General features: G+C 36.2%; 1 protein-coding gene and 1 non-coding gene across 3 annotated transcripts in view; one reads left to right on the forward strand and one right to left on the reverse strand.

Moving 5' to 3' along the window:
• Positions 1 to 24,087, reverse strand: part of GRB14 (growth factor receptor bound protein 14) — a 193,046-nt gene that overhangs the window by 70,110 nt on the left and 98,849 nt on the right. Inside the window, exon 1 of one of the 2 annotated variants that reach the window (XM_049773784.1) lies at positions 21,735 to 21,892. The exons of the other annotated variant lie outside the window; for it this stretch is intronic. Within the exon in view, the coding sequence (XP_049629741.1) occupies positions 21,735 to 21,797 (63 nt within the window). The 5' untranslated portion in view covers positions 21,798 to 21,892. Of the gene's footprint in view, positions 1 to 21,734; positions 21,893 to 24,087 lie in introns of those variants that run through there. 2 annotated transcript variants of the gene reach the window in all.
• Positions 17,063 to 17,167, forward strand: LOC126010265 (small nucleolar RNA U13). Its single transcript, XR_007496364.1, has one exon. It is a non-coding gene; the product is annotated as a small nucleolar RNA U13 (small nucleolar RNA).

Genomic DNA, 24,087 nt, shown 5'->3' on the forward strand with positions numbered 1-24,087 from the left:
AATGAAAGGTTGTCCCCAAAATATGGATTTTGTCCTTAAAGAGCCTAAAGTATAGTGAAGAATTCAGCACTATAGAGCAATTATAATCAGCAGAACATAAGATATAGCATGTAACCAAAATATAAAATGAGGTTTGGAGAGAGATAGCTAATATTTAAGATAAAATGTAAAACAGAGTCCAGGAAGAGTTCAATGGACTAAGTTCATGATAGAGGGCCACTACTGCATGATAGTCTGAACTCTTTTAGGCATGATCCCAGTGCTGCCTGGGAATACTGTCAGGTGTGGTGCAAAATCAACACAGACAAACATACACACACACACACACACACACACACAAGTTAGTAGCTAGGCAAAGAGAATAAAAATATTTCAGGCTAAGGGAGAGAAACTGCAATATCACTGGGACAGGAAGGAACTTCGCACACTTTTTTTTCAATATCTTTTTTTCTTTATTTAAACATCTTGATTACAAATTATGATTAGGTTTCAGTCATGTAAAGAACACCCCCCTTCACCAGTGCAACATTCCCACCACCAATGCCCAAATCTCCCTCCATCCCACCGCACACCCACCTGTACTCTGGACAGGCTTTCCATTTCCCTCATTCATTCACATGATTATGGTAGTTCTCTTTGTAGTTATTTCTATAACTGCACTCACCACTCTTTGTGGTGAGCTTCATGAAGTGAGCTGGAATTTCCAGACATCTTCTCATTGTCTCTAAGGATTGTTGCAAAAATGACTTTTATTTTTCTTAAAACCCATAGATGAGTGAGACTATTCTGTGTGTGTCTCTTTCTCCCTCTGACTTATTTTACTCAGCATGATAGGCTCCATGTATATCCATGTATAGGAAAATTTCATGACTTCATCTCTCCTGACAGCTGCATGATATTCCATTGTATATATGTACCACAGTTTCTTTAGTCATTCGTCTATTGAAGGACATCTTGGTTGTTTCCAGAGCCTGGCTATTGTAATACTGCCGCAAAAATATAGGTGTGAGGAAGGGGTTTTTGTATTGTATTCCTATATTCCTAGGGTATATTGCTAGGAGTGGAATAGCTGAGTCGAATGGGAGCTCAATTCCTAGTTTTTGGAGGAATCTCCATATCGCTATCCATAGAGGTTGGACTAGAGGGCATTCCCACCAGCAGTGGATAGGAGTCCATTTCTCTCCACATCCCCGCTAGCACTGATTGTTCTCATTCTTTAGGATGTGTGCCAATCTCTGCGGTGTGAGATGGTATCTCATAATTGTTTTGATTTGCATCTCCCTGATTATCAGTGATGAGGAGTATTTTTTCATGTGCCTTTTGGCCATTTGTATTTCTTTTTTTATCAAAGTGTGTGTCCATTTCTTCTCCCCATTTTTTGATGGGATTAGATGCTTTTCTCTTGTAAAACTCTGTCAGTGCCCTGTATAATTTGGATATTAGTCCCTTATCTGATGGGAGAAACTATTCACCCAACACCCATCAGATAAGGGGCTAATATCCAAAATATACAGGACACTGACAAAACTTTACAAGAAAAAAGCATCTAATCCCATTAAAAAATGGGGGAGAAGAAATGAACAGATGCTTTGATAAAAATGAAATACAAATGGCCAAAAGACACATGAAAAAAATGCTCCTCGTCACTAATCATCAGGGAGATGCAAATCAAAACAATGTAGAGATACTACCTCACACCACAGAGATTGACACACATCACAAAGAATGAGAACAATCAGTGCTAGCGGGGATGTGGAGAGAAAGGAACTCTTATCCACTGTTGGTGAGAATGCCGTCTAGTCCAACCTCTATGGAAAGTGATATGGAGATTCCTCCAAAATCTGGAAATTGAGCTCCCATTTGACCCAGCTAGTCCACTCCTAGCAATATACCCTAAGAACACAAGAACACCATACAAAAACCCCTTCCTCACACCTATATTTAGTGCAGCACTATTCACAATAGCCAGGCTCTGGAAACAACCAAGATGTCCTTAAACAGAGGAATGGCTAAAGAAACTGTGGTACATATACACAATGGAATATTATGCAGCCATCAGGAGAGATGAAGTCATGAAATTTTCCTATACATGGATGTACATGCTGAGTAAAATAAGTCAGAGGGAGAGAGAGAGACGCAGAATAGTCTCACTCATCTATGGGTTTTAAGAAAAATAAAAGTCATTTTTGCAACAATCCTCAGAGACTATGAGAGGAGGGCTGGAACTTCCAGCTCACTTCATGAAGCTCACCACAAAGAGTGGTGAGTGCAGTTATAGAAATAACTACACAGAGAACTACCATAATCATGTGAATGAATGAGGGAACTGGAAAGCCTGTCTAGAGTACTGGTGGGGGTGGGGTGGGATGGAGGGAGATTTGGGATATTAGTGGTGGGAATGTTACACTGGTGAAGGGGGTGTTCTTTACATGACTGAAACCTAATCACAATCATATATGTAATCAAGATGTTTAAATAAAGAAAAAAAATTTTTTCAAAAAAAAAAAAAAGAAAACAAAACACAAAGCCAAGAATAAGCCTGAAGTACTACAGGGTGTGTTGCACATTAAACAACCACAACAATGTTATGCTATGTCTGAGTTTTCACTTAAATTTCTTTGAGTTATTAATTCATAGGGCTCACTAAAATTCCAAGATTGTTTAGCATATGTGTTTCCCCTGTTAGCATCTACATTAATATGTGTTTTTTGGGGGGGCCACACCCGGCGGCACGTAGGAATTACTCCTGGCTCTGAGCTCAGAAATTGCTCCTGGTAGGCTCAGGGGACCATATGGGGTGCCGGGAATTGAAACCAGGTCCATCCAGGGTCAGCCACGTGCAAGGTAAACATTCTACGGCTGTGCTATCTCTCCGGTTCCTGGAATAATATGTTTTAAACATTTGTTTCTATAGTGATACTTCAAGGGCATGCTGTCCATTATGCATGCAGCTTTGTTGAACCCTGACTAAATTAAAAATGGGTGGTGCAAGGATGATTCTGCCCAAAGTAGATAATCACCACTGAGAGGACAGGAGGACCAAGCTCTCTGGCTGCTCCTCGTGTGAGAAAGTAATGATGAACCCATTTCAGGGTCTACTTCACTTTTCATGTGAAGAAGTGCTGTATGTATGTGGGTGTGGGTAGGCAATGAAACAAGACTGAAATGAGCCAGTAGTCACTGGTAGCTCTCTGCATTTTATCATTGACCATGTGTTTTATTAAATTGGAAGTTATATACTGCTAATGAAGTTCAAATTTCTTAAGTCAGCAGAATGAGAAAAATGACAGAGACATTTGGATCAAGTCAAATTAAAAAAAAACAGGCAAGAATAAAGCAAGACAAAGAGCTAATTTTAGAGAAAGTGACAAAGATCTCACCAATCAAAGAATTTCACTTATTTGTTCAGATTATGTTGCTGCAAACTGAAAAAAAAAATGGTGGAAAAGAATCAAGATACCTATATTTAAAGGGGCTATGTCCATATAAATACCTGGAATAAGTGCATATGGGGCTGTTGAGGTAATATAGGGGTTCAGGTGCTTGCCTTGCATGCTGCCAACTCTTGTTCTATCCCTAGTAACAAATAGTCCCAGCACAGGGCAGAAAGGATTCCTGAGCACAGAGATAGGCAAAAACCTGGGGTAACTCTAAATGTTGCCCCTAAAGCAAAATATAAATAAATAAATAAACAGAAATAAGGGCATGTTTTGTTTTTATTTAAAAAATAGCACATACTGGGGGGCTGGAGAGAGAAATGGAGGTAAGACTTTGCCTTGCATGCAGAAGGATGGCGGTTCGAATTCTGGCATCCCATATGGTCCCCCGAGCTTGGCAGGAGTGATTCCTGAGCATAGAGCCAGGAGTAACCCCTGAGTGCTGCCGGGTGTGACCCAAAAACAAACAAACAAACAAACAAAAATAATACTACTGAGAGCAGTTTTCTTTGTGATGTATTTCAAAAACCTTATTTTAAAAATTCTATTCAGGAGCCAGAGAAACAGCATGGAGGTGAGGCATTTGTCTTGCATGCAGAAGGACAGTAATTCAAATCCTGGCATCCCATATGGTACCCCGAGACTGCCTGGAGCAATTTCTGAGTATAGAGCCAGAAGTAACCTCTGAGCGCTGCCAAGTATGACCCAAAAACCAAAAAATTTAAAAAATAAAAAAATAAAAAGTAAAAAAATTCTATTCAATACTGATATTTTTCAAATAAATATGTACCTATGATGGCATTCAACTTAGGTTAATAATCCACAGAAGTGAATTTTTGTTTTCTCATAGATCTATTGAGTAATAATTATGAAAAATGCCTTATGCTACTAGTAAGATGCCTTTGTTGAAAGTAATATTTTATTTACATGTATTTCTTTTTAAAGTAAAGAAAAGGAAATAAAATTTCATCCTAAATATCTAGTAGATTCAATTTTTCTCAGGCTAATATTACTACATTAAACCTTCCTACTTAAGAAAGTCTTTGGGAAAAATGAATAACTATTATTAATTAAGATTAAAAATAAAGTACATGGGCCAACTGCAGTTGAGCACTAGCTTTGCAAGTGTGAAGCCCTGGGTTTTGTTCCTACAAAAATAAATAAAAAATGTTCATGACTATGTAAAAAGCAAATAACAGATCTAGTCTAAAAATCACTGGAGGGTTCAAGGATGTGGTTCAATGAAATATCAACTGTATTGTGGGTATACAGCTATTTAATCCAGTTCTTAATCCAGTTTCCCATCGCTGAGTGTGAACCTGAGAGCCAAAACAGTTGAAGTCTCTAGCATGCTGCAACCAAGCCTGTGACTTTTGGACATCACATCACAGAAAAAAACACAGGAAAAGGAAATAAATACACTTAAAAAAAATAGAAAAGATGGGGCTGGAGAGTGAGTTAGGTGCTTACCTTGTACCAGCTGACCATATTTCAATCCCCAACATATGATATGGTCCCCCCAACCACTTCCATGACTATCTCCTGAGTACAGAAAAAGAAATTAGCCCTGGTTATTACCAGGGGTAACCATAAAACAAAACAAAACAAAACAAAAATAGAAAGGATAACAGCTAATTAGATAAATCTGCTTGAAATGCAATCAGATATATCATAAATTTCCTGTAAAATGAGGTTTAGCGAAAAACATTTTTAAAAATAATTCTTAGTGTACAATAGCAGAATCTTATACCCTCTTCATTCTGAGAGGGAACAAAAAGAGATCTGAAGATCACATTTACTTCTTAACAAAAGCACATTTCTAGTTCAGCTATCCAAAACCCCATCTTGCTTTATAAAGTAAAAATTATGGGGCGAAAATACTTAAAACAAATCAGCTTATCTACAAGATCACTTGAAACTGCCAGCAGGAAGAAATCCTTTCTGTATCATACAGAATAGGAACTTCCTTTGTTTCATCAGTACAGAGGTTCTTGACTAGCAAGAGACACTAGCACTGATAAGGCCTTTCTATAACACTCCATCACACAAACAGAGAGAAGGTCAAGGACAGGCAACGTGGTACACACAGGCTGTGTTGAGAAAGCTCTTCCTTGTCACTATAATCCTGACAATTAGAGCAACCTTGGCCTTTGGAGAGGTTCACAGCTTCAAAAGCTGCTGTGGGAGCACATGGTGTCTAGCAATGGAAATTCAATACCCAAGACACAGCAGCCCTGCAGGGGATATGTTGGAATGTGGGTGGAGCAGGTCCCTGTTTTGGCGTACAGTGTTATCAACACAGTTTATATACTTTTTATGCCATCTCCCCTAGACTGCCTTCTAAAACATCACTGAAGGCAAGAGATAAAAAAAAATAACAGCAACCCATTTTTACAGCTGTAGACACAATAATTTTCAAAGACAGCAGGAAAGAACTAACTTCAAGGAAATTTTGAGCTTTCTCAACCATGAGAACAAAAAAGCAAATGTAAAATATAAGAAAAAAACTTTTTGAAAAAATAACCAAAAATAAAAAATAGAATTGGAAAGTCAAGCCAATATATATCACCTTGTCCACAAAGCTTAGTATTTATCGGCTACAGTTACCAGACATTCTGGCTCTCAGAGCAGAAGCTGTAGTTTCAGGGAAGCACTGTTCAAGGGCTAAGCAGCTAGTCTTCTCTTCCCTGGGGATCCCAGGAATGTGATGACATAGCACAGCCTTTCCCAGCTTGGCTCATGTAGAATATTTGAAACAAACCTAGGATAGTCATCTGGTCATCTGGAAATGCCAGAGTCAAAAAAAGGCTACTGGATGGTCTTATAAGCTGTTATCAACTCAATATCTCTCCCTACTAATCCTTTGTTTCTCTAGAAGAGGGAGAGGTGAAATCATACAACACGTGGTTTTGAAACAAAGAAACAAAGGACACAGATTAAGCATAAATTCATGATCAAGAATCCATAGAAAAAGAGTAAGGAAAAAATTTTTTGAAAAAGAGTGAGAATGAGGATAATATTAAGTAGCCTTATAGTCAGTGTCACATTTTGTATGGTGGGGTTTAAGAGATAGCTTAAAGAGCAAGTGCAAATGTATGAAGGAGGCCTGGGTTCAGTCAGTCCTTGGCATCACAATGTCCCCCAGCACCATAATTTGTGGTTCCAAAACAAACAAGGTGTGTAATTCTGTAATTACCATCCCATGACCAGCACTACATAATGCTGCATGAGAGTATAGATGGTGTCCAAGTGTGCTTTCCACTATGTCCTCAGTAGTTAGTATCTGGCACAGAATAGACAATCAAATATAATGAGGAATGAAGCCATCATATATAGTCAATATTGAAGGAAATCTTAGAAATTCCAAACTAGTAATTCCTGTACTACACTACATTTCAGTTAAATTTATTTCTAAATTAACTGTGTTTAAATATCATAAAGATTAATTCTTACTTTTTACTTGTAACTAGAATATTTAAACATTTTAAATCTTATCACAAAGGTATATTCCTTTTAAACAAACAGATGTCATAATATTAACTGCACATAGAGAAAATGTATGACTAATAGAAAATAACAAACATGACCCATATATATTTATTTAACTCCCAGTGTAAAGTTGCGTATTTCCACAAATCACCCAATTTGCAACCGAATTATAAATCTATCTCTAATTTAATGTTTTTAATATTTTTGCTTTATTTTTACCAAATGGGCAATGCACCTACATCATGCAAAACAATAATGAGGTCAGATTTTTACATTCTTTTAAATAAGAAATTAGCTATTTTAAGATAAGGGGATACATTAATAAATTTTAATTAAACAACTCAATGCATTCTCTTTCTTGAAGAAAATATTGAATACTTATAGATTATTATTAAAATATCTAATATAAAATTATATACTTTGAGGTACAGAGATAGTTTAATGTTATAAAGTCAGGAATAAGCCCGGAACACTGCTGGGTTGCCTCCTTTTAATTAAAAAAAAAAAAAGGAAAACAAACAATAGATCTTAAATTTTTCAAAGATTTTCCTATAGATCCTAATTGCTTATGAAACACTTTTGCTTCATTATTGCCATTCTGCATTATTTTGCTAGTTTTAAACTATTTAAGAGAAAAACAACACAAAGTTTAGAGAAATCAAATCAAGGAGTCAAATTTTCTCCACTGATAGTCAATCTGACATTGTCCTTGGACAATCGCAGTATATGTTTATTGAATTGCAAGATATAAACTCATAACAGCATCAGAATTAAATGAACTTATGAACACAAACAAATTCACTCCATATCCCTTTCTGTGCCTTATAATATCTTCCTCATTCTCTGACTCTGATCCTAAGTTTGTGTTTATTTTCCTCCTTAGTGTATTGATGTAAAGTATTTGCACAACTGATCCTGTCTCCCTACCATTTATACTCCCAGACCTTCAGGCAAACCAGGACTTCTGAAGCGAAGTTTTTGATGGCCTTCCCAGTTAGGTCCAGGCCCTCTGGTGCAGTATTCAATATGCAATTTTGTTATTACTATCCCCCGGCCTCCTCTCTGCACAATATTGAATGCTCCATGACAGCAGTGATGTTGTCCAAGTGTGCTTCTATTAAATCCTCTGAGTTAGTACCTGTCACTGTATATAATGATCAAATATAATGATGAATGAAACCATCATATATAGTCAATACTGGAGGCTATTTTAGGAATTCCAACCTAATAACTCCAAAGCTTTAGAGGACTTGAAAATGTTAAGGGGAAAAAAAAAAGACATAACAAGGTCAATAGAAATAAGGTAAGTTTTTGGGGGGTGGTGTGAAAAAAGAAAGAAATAAGGTAAGTTTTTTGTAGTTGTCTATTTTTTGGTTTTTGGGCTATAGCCAGCAGTACTCAGGAGTTACTCCTGATTCTGCCCTCAGAAATTCTCAGGTCAACCAAGTGCAATTCAAACAAAGGCTCAACCAGCCGTGCTATTGCTCTGGCTCCAAATAGGTAAGTTTTTATAAAATTCATGAAGTGAGCAAAAGTAAGTTAGGAGATACCTAACATACCCAGTTCAAGCCAACATTCTATTTAAAAAAAAATTATTGAAAAGGAGGTAGGAAAGCAAGTAAGATATCTCTGAAAGATAGTCCTGAGCAAAGATACTAAGGATAGAAGAGTAAAAATTTTGAATATAACAGTAGATAATTTTGCTCAGATCTGAGAAAATAAGACTATTATAAGAATAGGTGAGGTAGGGCATAAAAGTGTGAGGGGCCTGTTGAAGGAATCTCTTCACTCAATACTTCAGAACACCAGCTTGTTATTTTCTACCAGTGCTTGTTATTTTCTACCAGAAGCATCAATGACAAGGTCATTTTTTTTTTATTGTGGTCAAAGTGAATTACAAATCTTTCACAGTAATATTTAAGGCACATAGTACAATGAATAAGGGCATTCCCACCACCAGTGTTGTCTTCCCTCCACCCGTTCCCAGCATGCACCCCACATATCCCTCATTTAACACCCCCTAATGCTAGTGCAACTGTTCCCCCTTGTACAGATTGTTGTAGATTGGGTATCAATTCTGTTGTCATTGACTTTGGATTTGGTATTCAAGTCTGATCATTTTTTATTTCCACCAAATGAACAATAAAGTTTTAAAATGACAGTTTTATATGATTATAATTACAAATTGATTGGAGATTGAGCTTAAATGGCCACCTTGTGACTAACTCATTAAACTCTGACTGCGGGGCCTGCGAGGTGGCACTAGAGGTAAGGTGTCGCCTTGCAAGCGCTAACCAAGGAAGGACCGAGGTTCGATCCCCTGGTGTCTCATATGGTCCCCCAAGCCAGGGGCAATTTCTGAGCACTTAGCCAGGAGTAACCCCTCAGCATCAAACGGGTGCGGCCCGTAAAACAAAACAAAACAAAACTCTTGACTGCAAAAAAACTGAGTATCAAATTACAATATTTTTAAAGACAGGTTTATTGTTCTTTGTTGTTTTTGTTTTCATTGTGTGTGTGTGTGTGTGTGTTTCTTCTCACTGTCAAAACCACAAGCCAAATGCTCAGAGCTTTGGGAAGCCACTCCATCAAGTCACTGGTTACCAGGCTCTTCCTGTTAGTCCACAGTTTTTAAGGTCACAGGATGGATCACCACTACATCACCTCTATAACAACCCTGAACTGGTTGTACATTTGTATGTTATTACATTTCAACAGGAAAATTACTGAGCCAAATTGGATAAAGAGAGGCACTATTCACAGTTAAAGAACTTATGTTCCTGGGCTTGCACATAGGTCTTCCAGTTCTGGAGATGAATTTTAAATGCAAGAATGGAGCTTTTTGATGTATTGATTTGCTTCCCATTCAGCATGAAGTCAGAAAGGCAAGTGTGACTTCATCACTGGAAATGCCTCAATGTCGGCCTGGCAGGATATTCAGCATTGCCACTCTTGAGAGCCTAGATCAGTGACACTGCAGAATCATACCATGTCTAGGCTTCTGACCAAAAGAAGCAAGACCAAAAATCAAGTGTCCAGGCATAGGGAGTCCTGAAAGTCCCCGTAATGGCCCCAAAGTCTATGTTATCCTCCTCTTCTCTTTATCTTTCTGCTCTCCTTACTTCAGGCTGAAGATAGCTCCCTTCTTTTTTTTTTTTTGGTTTTTGGTTTTTGGGCCACACCCGGTAATGCTCAGGGGTTACTCTTGGCCATGTGCTCAGAAGTTGCTCCTGGCTTGGGGGACCATATGGGACACCGGGGGATCGAACCGCGGTCCGTCCAAGGCTAGCGCAGGCAAGGCAGGCACCTTACCTTTAGCGCCACCGCCCGGCCCCGATAGCTCCCTTCTTGGGTTTATCTAGCAGAGAGTAGTAAGACTACCTCAAGAGTCTTCAGTTTTCAAGCACTTCAAAACTGAAGCAAGATTCAATTTTACAGAGACAGAAATGGGAAGCCCTTACTTACTATGAGCTCTCTCGGATGAGGCAAAAGAAACATCTCTCATTTTATTTATTATAAAAGAAAAAGTCACTATTAAAAGCTAAGTAAAAAAATATCCTATAGCATCCCTACACACATACACACATCTATCCATATATGTACATGCTACTTTATGGCCTAAATCCAATATGAATAACGAGGAAGATTAAATCACAAATTTCATACTAATGTTTCCAATGACTTCATCAAAGGAAGCTTCTCTGAAGCCTCAGTGTTTTTAGAACTCATGTAATTCCTGCAAAGATGCCAATGCTGACTAATTCATCTTTGAAGTGAAAAAACCTTCACAAGTGCTAATGCTTATTCATATTTAAAGCAGAAAACCACTGCTTTTGCTTATGTTGGATACAATGTTATCCTAGTATCTCATTTCAGCTTTTAAGCAATCATTTGTTCCCAAAATAACCAACCATAAGTGTTGTCCAAGTGAAAATGTTAAAAACTGTTTCATACAGAGAGAAAGAAGGACAAGATTGAGAAGGGAAAAAGTTCAGAAGAGAGGAGAAAAATACAGGAGAGGATAGAAACTCTTTACTTAGAGGCCAGGACACTCCAGGCGTTTTTTACAGTTCTTAACTGCCTGGCATCAAATAATACATTTTTAAGAGCTAGCTTCTTTTACTGATTTTTGAAAGCACTTTTTCTCACTTTTAATTTATCTGAAACTAGGATGGTAATTTATCATCAATGTATGTCATAATTTAATTGGAAGTCTAATAAATGATGATGTGCTTTGCAATTCAAGGTGGGAGAAAATCCATGAAATAGTCTATTTTTCATTTTTACAAAATATTTAGGGTATTAGTTTACAAATATATAAAAGGATACAAAATATTATTTTCTAAAATTGACATTTTCATGCTGTTACAGTACTGGCCATACCTGATTGATATCCATTTTTATAGTATTACCTTTCCATTATTCTTTTAAATATTTCTTTATTAAAGTGTGTACAGAGTTGGTTCCTCTAAAAGACATGGAGTCAGTGCTGTTAAAATCATAAGAGTTTAATGGTCGAAAGGACTTTTTGAAAAGATTCTCTAAAATCCTTTCATTAATTACAAATTCAGAAGTAGAGATGAGGCTCAAGAGGATCTCACTTGGCTGGGGATCCCTGCCTAGACACTTATTGAGCCAGCCATGATCCAAGCTCCCACCTGCCTCCTGTTATTTCTGTGCTGCTCACTGACCTGCATGTTACAGTAAGCTGGAGTTCTCCATGAATCTTGGATAAGATTCATAAAGAACTGAAAATTAGAATGTAATAGTGCACATATGCCCCAAAGCACCTAGATTTTGAATGTCAAAAATGTTTGTGTTTGTGCCTTTTAACTTTTTTCACTATAACATGACAGAAAAAGAGCATACCATGAAATAGCCAGCAGAGGGAGTCTTTATTTTTCAGTGGGTGCAAATCAAGAAAAAAAATGTTTTGAAATTTTCAACTTTCAAAAGCTCTCCAGAAATCAGTGCTCACTCAAAAATAAATAACATTGCCTTTTTTTTTGTTACACACCTCCTTGTGGAGCTACAAGAGTCTAACCTCCATAGCTGTGTTGTGTGAAATTGAGAGCAGAGTTCCTATTCTCTCTAAGGCCATCTTGGAAAGAGAAAACTTGAGTGACCATAAAGTATGGACAGGGGCAAAAACCAAAGAAAGAAATTATTTAAATAAAAATATATTGCCTAAGGGCGAGAGCTATAGCAAGCAGACTTGGATTAGATCCTCAACATTCCAAATAATCTCTCAAGCCCACCAAGAGTGATTCCTGAGTGCAGAGACAGGATTAACCCTTGAGCACTGCAGAGTGTGCCCTCCCCTAAAAGTATTGCTATATTTAAATAATTTCTTTGTTTTCACACAAATAAAAGCCTTTATTTAAAAATTCAAACTTTAATATCATTACTGCTCTTGAGATAATTTAAGTTTTTAACAAAATTTAAATAATTTTCTAAATATTAAGAATTTGAATCTTTAAGCTAAACTACCATATAGACATCTTAAACTTTCATGAAGGATATTCAATGTATGTATACACACATATACAAATGAGTTACCTCATTAGGAATCTTCTTGGGCCTTAACTGAGGTTCTTCAAATTTAAAATGCTATGTTAATATTTCTCTTCAAATTTTGAGCAAACTATCAAAACTTCATCATCATACTTCTAAAATTATAAAATAATGTCTCTGATAGTTTTAAAAACACACCTGAAAGTATATGTCCAAATATGCAAGTCTGATTAGGAGATAGTGTTTTCTGATGGTACTGTTTGTGCTAAAACAACTTTGGAATTTTTCCTTTGGAACTGTTTTCAGGGCAAGCATTTTAAAATATCCTACCAGGGTAAAATCATCTTTATCCTCTCAGAAGGCTTAATATCTAAAATTACTAAACGTCTCATTTCTTTTTTTCTGCCAAGAAGAAATTCTTATTTTCTAGATTTGGCTCAAGGTACTGGGGCATGTCCAGGGAAGCTGGCCCTGAGACTGCCCCCATGCAGGATGCCTCGCCTGTGCTTCAGTCCAGCTGTTTTTAATCTGCCTTCACTGCCAAACGTGTACCATGCTGTTAACATGTAGTTAACAAAATATTCTGAGGCCTGGTGCCCCTGGTTCTCAAGATTTTTTTTAGTTCGGGTACCTCTAGCAACAGTGGCTGTGCTGCATCCACTTTGTACTCAGATCCTAGACCACTGGTTTATCTATCAGTTATAAACCAGTCTTAAGAGTTCTCATTCTGTAATATGGACAAAATACAGGCAAATTGATATACTCAATATTAAAGATTCTGTATGTCTTATTAGAGGGGATTCCCAAACAGTAATCTGGATATAGAGTCAATGCCCTTCAAACTTAACCAACTAAGCTGAGTATTCTGTACTCAGGCCTGAAGAAACAGAACTGTTTGGCCTCATTATAAGTAGGGTCACAACAAGGAATACTGGGGGTGAGGGTGATGAACATGTGATGGTAGGGTTCCAAATTAGGAGTGAACGCTGAGTTACTCTACAACTTCTATATACATGGTTTTAGGCAAAAGAGAAATTTAGGCAGGAGTAAAGCCTCAACAACATCTCTAGTCTTGTTGAGCTGGAAAGAACTCTGACATATGATTTAGCACTCTGTCTGTGAAGTAAGACTGTGAAGTTCCTAGCAAGAAAAATAACCAGACGAGCAAAAGGCAGACAGGTTCAAAAGGAAGATATGTCTAGGGAGAGGGGAGAGAGAATAGAGTCCTGAGGCTGTTAAGCAATGGGGATGATGAGAAGGCCTGGGGTTCACCATTTAAACCATGTGTGTATTAGCATCAGGAAATTCAACATTTCCAAAACTCTCTTTCCTCACTTGAAAATTGGTTTGTTCACCAGCCCATTTAGATCTTCTGAAATGGATCATATTATTGCTGAGTACATTATTTTTTCAATGAGTTGCAAGTTTGGAGGTGTGCACTAATTGCACCTAACTTTGCCCACAGTAGTGAGCAGCAGCTGGTGGACTAAGGTAAGAGAGAAACTGAGGGATTTCCAAATAAAGGGTTTTTTTTTTTCACCACAAGTAAAATAATGAAAATGCAAGCAAAACAGAGCCACAGGAAGAAATGCCCAGAGAAGGTTAAGTATTGAAGGAGCACAATACTGTTGCTTTTGTAATGTGTATAATCAACTAGATGCAATATATACTAATTCTGTATCTTTGTATTCTGAATCTATTGCCCTAGGGTGGTCAAGATGAAAGAACCCTGTCTATCTAGAACTAAAACACCAGTGAAGCTACACTTACCTATTGAAAGAGTCATAACTATTTCATTACTTTCAAATATACAACTAGCCTAGGGATATGGCCAAGTGGTAGGACACAGCCTCCCATATCTAAAACTCTAGGTTAGAGCACCTGCATCAGCTCCAAAGGAAAGTGGATTGGGGTGGAAATTCAAGTTAAATATACCACACTTAAGCTTGTAATTAATGCTCCCTGGGAGAGTGATAGGAAAAAGAATCTAATTACCTATCTTAAACTTAAATCTATGTCTCCAGATCAAATTTTGAAATAACTCTTATCAGCACGAGTCATATTTCATTTAAAATTGAAATCCACCTTGACACACAAAAAAAGAACTTTGAATAAACACCTGAAAAATGCAATGCTTTTTTCTCCTGTATCATATCAAGTTCAACTACCTGTTCTCTGTTTCACTTACTACAAAAAGCATTTTAGAGTATTACTTTAATAGGACAGGTGAAAAATTCTAATTTCAAACAAAAGTATATACATAATATTTATGAAGCTAGTAAAACAGACCCTTTTAAAAATGAGGTATAGAGAGAAGAAATTCATACTTACTAAGCTTCTACTTTGTGTCAAATACTTCTAAATGCCTATCCTATTTAGTCCATACAACTATAAGTATCATTACCCCAAAGAATAAATTTCTGGACAAGTTTAAAAGAAGGCACAGAAAGGCGTATCACTGGACAGGGACAGACTCAGCTCAAATTCAGAGCTTTCTGGTTCTCAAGCATCCAATGATCTCAATTACACCATACCTTTAAACATTCTCAGGGGAAAATATTTTTTGAAAAAAAAAAATAGGCTGCAAAGAACAGATAGGTTATGAAAGGGGAGGTCAAATGAAAGAAGGAGGCAAGGAGAATACGGTACAAGGATACTGATGTGATAACATGCAATTTGAAGAGTTGGGAACTTATCCCTAATATATACACAGACTTGAAAACCAATGTTACCCCAATATAAAGGAAATGAATAATAAAAATAAATTAGTGGTGTATGCAATGTCTTTCCAGAGAGAATATACAAGCTGGTAGATATAATAAGTAAAAGAGCAAAATATTAAGGTTTGGCAAAAGTGATGATTCTGGTAAACAGTATTAAGTCCATTTGCTACCATTTTACTACTATTACTAACTTCCATGCATGTCCATCATCACAAAAAGGTCTAAATTTCCATTACCCTCTCCCTGAAGAGGAAATCTGCTTTCTCTGCTGTATTGCTCCTCTACTATCCCATACAAGTAATAAAATGCATTTGGGCAAATAGCATAGACATTTTTCACACATCTGGAATGACAATAATAAAAAAATATCCAACAAATGAATAATCCCTGAATACCATGTATGCTGGAGACACTGGATAGTTTCCCACCAAGAGCTACGTGGCCCACCCCTCTTTCCTTCCAAATGCTCACTGAATCTGACGAAGAAGGCAAAATTTTTAGCCATAGGTGACATTTTCCAGCTCCTTTTGGAGCCAGTGTTGACCATGTGAAAAATCCTGGCCAGTAAGATGTAAGCAGAAACTCGAGGTTATTACAGAGTGCTAAGCTAGCGTCTGCAAGAACTGCAAGAACTGGCCAGCATGCCCTTGGTCTTTCCTCGTTTGTATGCCAGGAATGTGAATAGAATGACTGGAGATTTGCATTTATCTTTCCATAAAAGGAAAAGGGACCTACTCTAAGGAAGGCATAAGAGAAAACAAGAAGGAGCTTGATTTCTCTGCACTCACTACTGTAGGACCTGAAGACACTGTAGAGTCGTTGGCATGAGTTTTAGATTAATTTTTCTTGTAAAAGAAAACAAAAAATAAATCTTCTCAGTTAATTCTCTATTATTTTAGTTTCCTAGTTACCAGCAATTAAATTTAGTTTATATCTGACAAAGTACTTTATTAAAAGACTCCTTTGTAGAAAAAAAATTTAATATTGGATCCAGAGATAACTCATAGTGCTAAATACATGATTATATGCAAAAAGCCTAGGTTGATACCTAGTACCAAGAACTCCATTCTCAAATAAAATCTGGTTATAAAGAAAAAAAACAACATATGTATGCTTTATATATTATATACAATACGTATGTTTTAGGGACATACCTAGAAGTACTCAGGATTTAATCCTGGCTCTGTGGTCAGCGATCACTCCTGGTGGTCTTAGCGGTCTATGTGGATTGCTAAGGATTGAGCCCTCATGTAAACAAGTGTCCTATGTGCTGTACTATCTCTCCCCACAAGGGAAAAAAATTTTTGGCAACTAAATAGTGTATGATGTGTATAAAATACATGTGATACACAGAAAAGACTAAAAATCATATTAGCAAAGCCAGACAGCATTAAGACACATACTTAGAGATAACTAATAAGACTTAAAGGTTAAAATAGAAAAAAGTAAAATGATATCACATAGCAGTAGTTACAGAACTAAAAAAATAAGAGATAAACATATGTTCACTAATTCTGAAACAAGGTGCCATTAATATACTAATATGGAGTAAAGTCTTAGCAGACTTCAGAATGGTACTGTAGTTTGAATTGGGATGGACAGTCATTGTGAAAATAAGCAGGAGCCCAGGGCTGTTTACAGAACCTGAACACAAGATCTGGGAATCATAAATGCAGAGAGATAAATGTTTCACTGTTTAGAGCATTAAAAGAAAACCTGTGAGAAGAACTTAAGGCATCACATAGAACCGGATAACTGTAACTCATGCATACTCTAAAGATGAGAATACCTTCTCCATTTTGATTAATTTTGTGTGTATTTAACAGTTTCTGGGTCAAAATGACTTTAAGAAAAATAAGATCATTGCAATTATTCCACTTGTTTAAAGAAGTAACTAAGATCCTTTTCCGGTTCATAAGCATGATGATCGGGTTTTCACATGCCTGTGTGATATGTGCCTCCCTTTCAACCTTGTTACGACGTTGGCACATCACCCTTCTGACATAAAGAAGTAACTAAACACACTATATACTATCCTCTACTGTAGATGAGAAAATGTATCTTTTAAGTGGTAATGATCTAGGTCATACTCAATCTGAGATTAAGAAAAAACTATTCTCTAAAATTATCTTTTATTATGTGATTTCATAAGATATTATAAAAATTTGTGTTTACAGATAATTCAGAAATGCTTGTAAATACAATTTGCAAAACAATGTTAGTCTTAGAGAGGAATGCATATCTATTCAGAGAATCAGAACATAAATACCTAGATTTCAAACTAGTATGTTTTTTTAAAAATAAAAGTTGCAAAATTTACATTGTACATAATGTAAATATTTCAATGTTTTAGTCTTTTTGTGGTTTCATTTTTGGTCTGTACATGGTGTCACTCAATGCTGAGGGATCAATGGGTTGTCAGAAATAGGATGTTTGTTGTATGCAAACACACTGCCCTTGTACCAAGTATTCAATCTCAATGTACTTTAGTCTTTCACTAATTCTCTGATATCTTTAAATATTTTATTTTAATCATTTTTCTTTAAAAAAAAAATAAGCCCTACCAAGAGGTGCTCGAGGGAATACTTCTGGCTCTTTAATCCTCAGGATTCATGACCAGCAGTAATTTGAGGCCCTGTGATGCTGAGGAGCAAACTGGAATCATCCACATGCAAGGCTAGCTCTTAGCCCCTGGATTATTTCACCTGCTTTGAATGTTTCATGATGTAAATAGTATATAAACCTAGAATACAAGACTTAATTTCCCCTCTCCTTAATATATTTCTCTCATAAATATAAAATTACTCACATTCAGACTCACAGTGCTTTCTAAATAGAAAGTGTATACACTTTGATGATGTAAAAGGAAGATGAAAGGATTTGCCTAAATTAATTCTAAACTGGAAGTAGAATGGCTTATCCACACCAATTTCATTAAAATCAATATCATTAACATATTAATTTCAGAAGGTAAAATATATCTAGGATAAATATACTAGAACTCACAAGACCTGGATTCTATTTCTAGCTTTGCCAATGACCTTCTGGGTGACTTTGCATAAGTCCCTCAACACCCAAGAGATTCAGTCTCTCATTTTAAAAAAATGGCAAAACATCATAGCTATCTGAAAAAATAATGCTTTGAGGGAAAATATTCATTCAGAACATTTGGTGAAAATGTGATAATTTTTGCTGGATACAAAGAGCTGTCTGAATCAGACAAATAAAAATCAAGAAAATAAGACATATAAGAAGCCAAAATGTTCTTTCTAATTTATTTTATAGTACATCAAAATGCCTTGTTCTTCAAAGATCAAAGTCTACTTGATCTTCTGCACAAAAATTGTAACATTATAAGTGACATATTTAAGTGTCAAATTCCTAGCCACTCAGTGGAGTATTATTTGACCACGTAGATCAAACAATCTAGTTGAAAAAAATATTACTCTCTAGTGCTACTAAACATTTGCAAAAATGTCCTCAACCTTCTAAATGATTTTTAGTTCATTTGGCAAATTATTTTGTAGGAGTCAGTCATTCATGATGAGAAAACTCTTTACCAAACTTGTGGAAAGTGTTTTGTGAGAAAATGAGAGGCTACCCTACAAATGCTATGACAGTTGCTTGAACATATCTAAAGGATGATCTTAAATAATGGTGCACAAATAAATGTAGAAAGCATGGGCTAATTTCTTATATTTTTGTTTGTTTTTTGGGCCACACCTGGTGATGCTCAGGTGTTACTCCTGGCTATGCACTTTGAAATCGCTCCTGGCTTGGGGGACCATATGGGAAATGGGCGGATCAAACCACAGTTGGTCCTAAGCTAGCGCTGGCAAGGCAGACACCTTACCACTTTGTGACACTGCTCTAGCCCCTGATTTCATATCTTGAAAAAGAGTTATAATGTGACCAGATTATCTGGTCAGAAAAATATTCAATTCCTTAATGAGATATTAAGATTTTCAGAAATCTGAAACACAATGGTTATCCTGGCAGCTAAAATAGTAGGATAAAATAATTATACTTAATACCTTCAGCATATGACATTGGACTAAAACATATGAACAGTTAGTATGTGTATTCAGTGGAAGGAAATTATATGAACTTGGGCTTAGATAATCTTGATTTATGTAGTTATTATAATAGAATCCTAGCTAGAAATTTGTCATAAGAACACCAAGAGAAGTCACAGTGATGTGTCTATTGGCAACTTAGACCTAACATCAATTATAATCACAGTTTTCCAGAGTGATCTACTTTTGCTACATAGTAGTTAGGGCTTTAAGTTATATCCTCACCATATCTTTCCTCTTAGCAATTTACCATAGACTAATTACTCAAGTCCTTTGAAACAATAGCTTCTTTTTTCTTAATGTTTTATTTCCTAAAAAATAAAAATGTTTTAAATATTTTGTAATTATTATAAAATAAAATATTTTATTTCATTCAAGGGCTTATAGAAATAAGAATGAAGAAATGATATAGTGGAAATCATTCATACTATCTACTGGCTAAGACTGAGAATTTAAGTGAGATATTAGGGCCACACAGCTAGTTAACATTACCCAGATAGTATGCTTTTTGCCACACCAGTATGTTATCAACACACACACACACACACACACACACACACACACACACACAAAATGGAAAGTTTTGAGTTCAATTCTGAGCCATGCATATCTCTCCAAGCACTGTTGAGTGTGAGTAAGATGGCCGGCCCATGCAGAACAAGGTTTGAGCACTGAACTGACCTCCACAGTTGGTGAAGTATGAGCAAGATTGGCCCCCAGTGTCCAGAGTACTACTGAGGAGGCCCTCCCAAAAAGTAAATAATAAAGTGCATGCAGACGGATGCACTCTCTCTCTCTCTCTCTCTCTCTCTCTCTCTCTCTCTCTCTCTCTCTCTCTCTCTCTCTCTCTCTCTCACACACACACACACACACACACACACACACACACACACACACATTGATAGTTACTTTTCAGTCAACATAAACTGCAATATTAACTACATAAAGCAGAACTCAAGGTCTGAGGAGATGGCTCAAGGGCTGGAGTATAAGTATAGAATGTAGGTCACTTGGATTTGAGCCCCAGCACTCCATGTACCCAAACACCAAGTCCCTGAGTAGTCCCTGAGTATGCCAGTTGTGTCCACCCTCTTAAAAAAATCAAACCTCAGAAAGTAGAGTTGGAATAGTAGAACAAGTAGAATGCTTGCCTTGCACATGGTTAGCTCAGGTTCAATTCCTGGCACCATATATTGCCAAGCACAACCAGGAGAGATCAATGAACACAGAACCAGGCATAAGCCCTGGTTATTAATGTGTGTGACCCCCAAAAAAAAAAAACAATAAAGAAAGTAGATTTTATATATGTTAGCATACTTTTTCATAAACTCTGAGTTAGGGAATTAATGTGGCCATACACTGTTAAATATAAATAACATCATTTAAGCTCAAAAGTAATTTTTATTTAATTTGTTTAAATAAGTAAAAGTGAAGAAAAAAAGAATGGTAAAATGTATTATTTCAATGCAAAGTAAAATGATCTCAATTAAAAAATGGTCAGTCATATAAGAAATTTAACTGAAACCTAACTATTAAAAGTAATGAAAAGACCATAAAAAAGCTACTTTTCTAGAGTTGTCATCTTTAAATAAATTAAACCATGACCTTTGACTTAATGAAATACACTAATAGTTAACCTCGGTTAACTATTAAAAGTCAGGCATGGAAATAAACATTATAGTTTCTCATGTACCTAAAACCATTCAGAATGAATGCCAAAAAATGTATTTTGTGCTTTCTTTTTCTATACAGCAAATTTGAATATTTAAGGAGTTCAATGCAATTGCAATTATTTAATATTTGCAAAAGAAGTTTAGAATATTCAGCTTGTAAAATACTGTATTACATGGCATAATTATACCCTACTAGATATAATGCCACAGTTAAATAGAAAATTTCTTTACATAAAAAGAAAATATTTCATATAAAATTTTTGTTAATAATTAACAGACAGCGCTTTCACAGGAAAATTTAATGGAAAGTTTTTCTTAAGCAAATAGGTAGAAACTTGAACAGAAATGGGTAGAAAGTAGAGGGTAATAAACTGATACCATATGTTTAAACAGTAAAACAATTACCTAGTTCATTCAACAATGAAGATGGACGTACTATGAATTTTAGTAAAACAAAGACACTGTTCCTTAATAAAAAAAATATAAAGCATAATAGTTAGCAGATTTCCTACTGAAAAGAAGGCAAAAGGCCTGAAGTTACAAAAGGAAAAAAAGAAAGCTCCAATAGTCTCTAAGACACAATGACTTGAAATCGAGACCAAACTGCTTTTAAACAGAGGTTTTACTACAAAAATCTTGTAGCACAGCATTTATTTTTCCCTGCTCTAATGCCAATTATATGTCCTTTAATCACCTGGAGCTAAAATAAATTGCAGTTCTTTCACAATAGGGAAGTGCAGTTTTCAAAATGTTAATAAAAAGCACAGTTAACTGAAAAAAAGAAGGAAAAAAGGGGAAAAGAAGGCAAAAGCAGTCACATACCCTTTTCTGTAGAACTATTGGAGTTATTGCAGGCAGAGTAACTCTTCTCGCACTCAAACTCATGCCTGCTTCTCTCAGAATGATCTCCTCTCACGATCATGAGCGAAATGAAAGAAATCTTTTACAGTTACTCCTGGGGAATCAGAAGGCTCAGTGCAAAGAAACAACTAGGAAAGCAATAAATGTCACCCTGCTTATATGATTCCAATCTACTCAAAGCCAATTAAGGATGGCTGTGGGACAGGACAAGGCAGCAACCAATCAAAGCCCAGAAAACGCTGCCTTTGTCCTTGGAAACACATTCTGATACTTTTGTTTATGATATTTAAAGAACCAGATTAACAGGCATCTAGTTCACTTAACTTTTTTTTAAAAACAGTGCAATTCAATGCCATCTTTGTTGACTAGGCAGTTATGTCTTTACTCTGCTAAACATTTCAGCATATGGCAGATAAGACAATGTTTACATTCATCTATTTAAAGTATATAAATATTCAGAGAAATTAAATTTGCTTAGGTTACTTGTTACATTGATAAATGGGTTGATTGGAACTATTATATGAGGCACAAAAAATAAGCAGCCAGAAGTTAGGATTGATCCCAAAGCATTAGTTTGTGTTAAAAATATTTAATACATATTTATGTAATTCATCTCTTAAACTACTTAAATAGTTGCATTATCAAACGTTAAGCAATCCATAATTAGATTCCTAAATATTCCTATTGAATTTTTCCTTGATAATTAACTTAAATAATAATGTTAAATATAAAGTAGGCATTAAACTGCAGATCATGAATTATAGATACTGATTTTTTTTATTTTGTTTTGTTTTGTTTTGTTTTTTGGGGGTCACACCCGGCAGTACTCAGGGGTTACTCCTGGATCTACGCTCAGAAATCGCTCCTGGCAGGCTCGAGAGACCAAATGGGATTCCAGGAGGGATTCCAACCACTGTTCTTCTGCATGCAAGACAAATGCCCTACCTCCATGCTATCTCTCCAGCCCCTAGATACTGATTTTTTAAAAAGCAAACAAGTTAGCAAATTTTAATCAAATGCATTTAAGAAATATCCAGTGCTTAAAACAATTTACAAAATTTTAACAACCATTTTGCTTTGTTTTCTTAAAATAACTAAAAACTACATTCTAAGAATTTGGGGGACTGAACAAGGTACACTTAAACATAACGTTCATTTACAGAGAATACTTTCATTATTTGGGGAGGGTACTCTCAGCTGTGTCAGGACTTACTCTTGACTTCACACTCAGCAATCACTTCAAAAGGGACACAGGGAAAAATTTTAGATGCCAGTGATAAAATCCAATTGACTACATTCTAGGCAAGCACTCTACCTGCTGTACTATCTGTCCTGAATAAATAACAAAGGCACCATTCTAGAATGAATTTTAATATTATTATATTATATTATTATTTTAGTATTATTATAAACTTCTTATGAGTTTCAATAAATAATTTTATAATATTTAGACTTTATTGAAAACTCTCTCTCTAGTACTAATAATATAATATCTAGTATTAATATGAGTAGTTTAACCTTGAATTCCTTTTTGGGTAGGCCAACAATAACAAAGCCCATAGTAATATCACTTCAAGAATTTTATCTGGAATATTTGAATTTTTCTTTACCATAGCTCAACATTCCTTTAATATTACAAATAAATCATATTTCTGGCCTCAAAAATAATATTGGATGTATATTAGAATCAAATAAATTCATTCCACTATATCATGATGCAAATTATTCACGTAAGTTAGGCACTGAGTTAGGCACTGGGAATATATTAATGAATAAGATATATAGCTGCTGTCTCATAATAGATTACTCATTTAAAAAAATAAATCCAGTAGGTGATTAAAATAAAACAGTCATTCCCCTATTTCCCCCTAGACTCTTGGCCTTCCCTGGGTGCCAACTCAGGTGGCCTGAAGTGGATTCTAGGTAGACCCTTTTAGGGGTCCTCAGGCTCCCCCCTCCATTCTAGGAGGGAGAAGCATGGGGAGGGGCCTGGCAGATCTGGCTTCCGGTTCCTTGATCCTGGAGGCCAGCTCTTCCCAGGTAATGGATTAGGGGACACCTCATGCCAGAGGCCTACTCCCTAGCTTGGGGGGGTGCTGGGAAGCTTGGCAGGCCTCCAGCCATTCCTCTATTTCTCCCCTTTATTCCAGGCCTTCCCTGGTTGCTGGATCAGGTGGACTCTATAGTAGTCCTCAGGCTTTCCCCCTTTCTCTCCCTACACTAAGGGGGAAATGCATGGGGTGGAAGGCGGGCCGATGCAGCACTGGTGTATGACATGACATTCACTGGTATTTTTTTTTCTCATTGGTCTCCA

This window comes from Suncus etruscus, chromosome 5 (assembly GCF_024139225.1).
Source record: "Suncus etruscus isolate mSunEtr1 chromosome 5, mSunEtr1.pri.cur, whole genome shotgun sequence".
NCBI lineage: Eukaryota > Metazoa > Chordata > Mammalia > Eulipotyphla > Soricidae > Suncus > Suncus etruscus.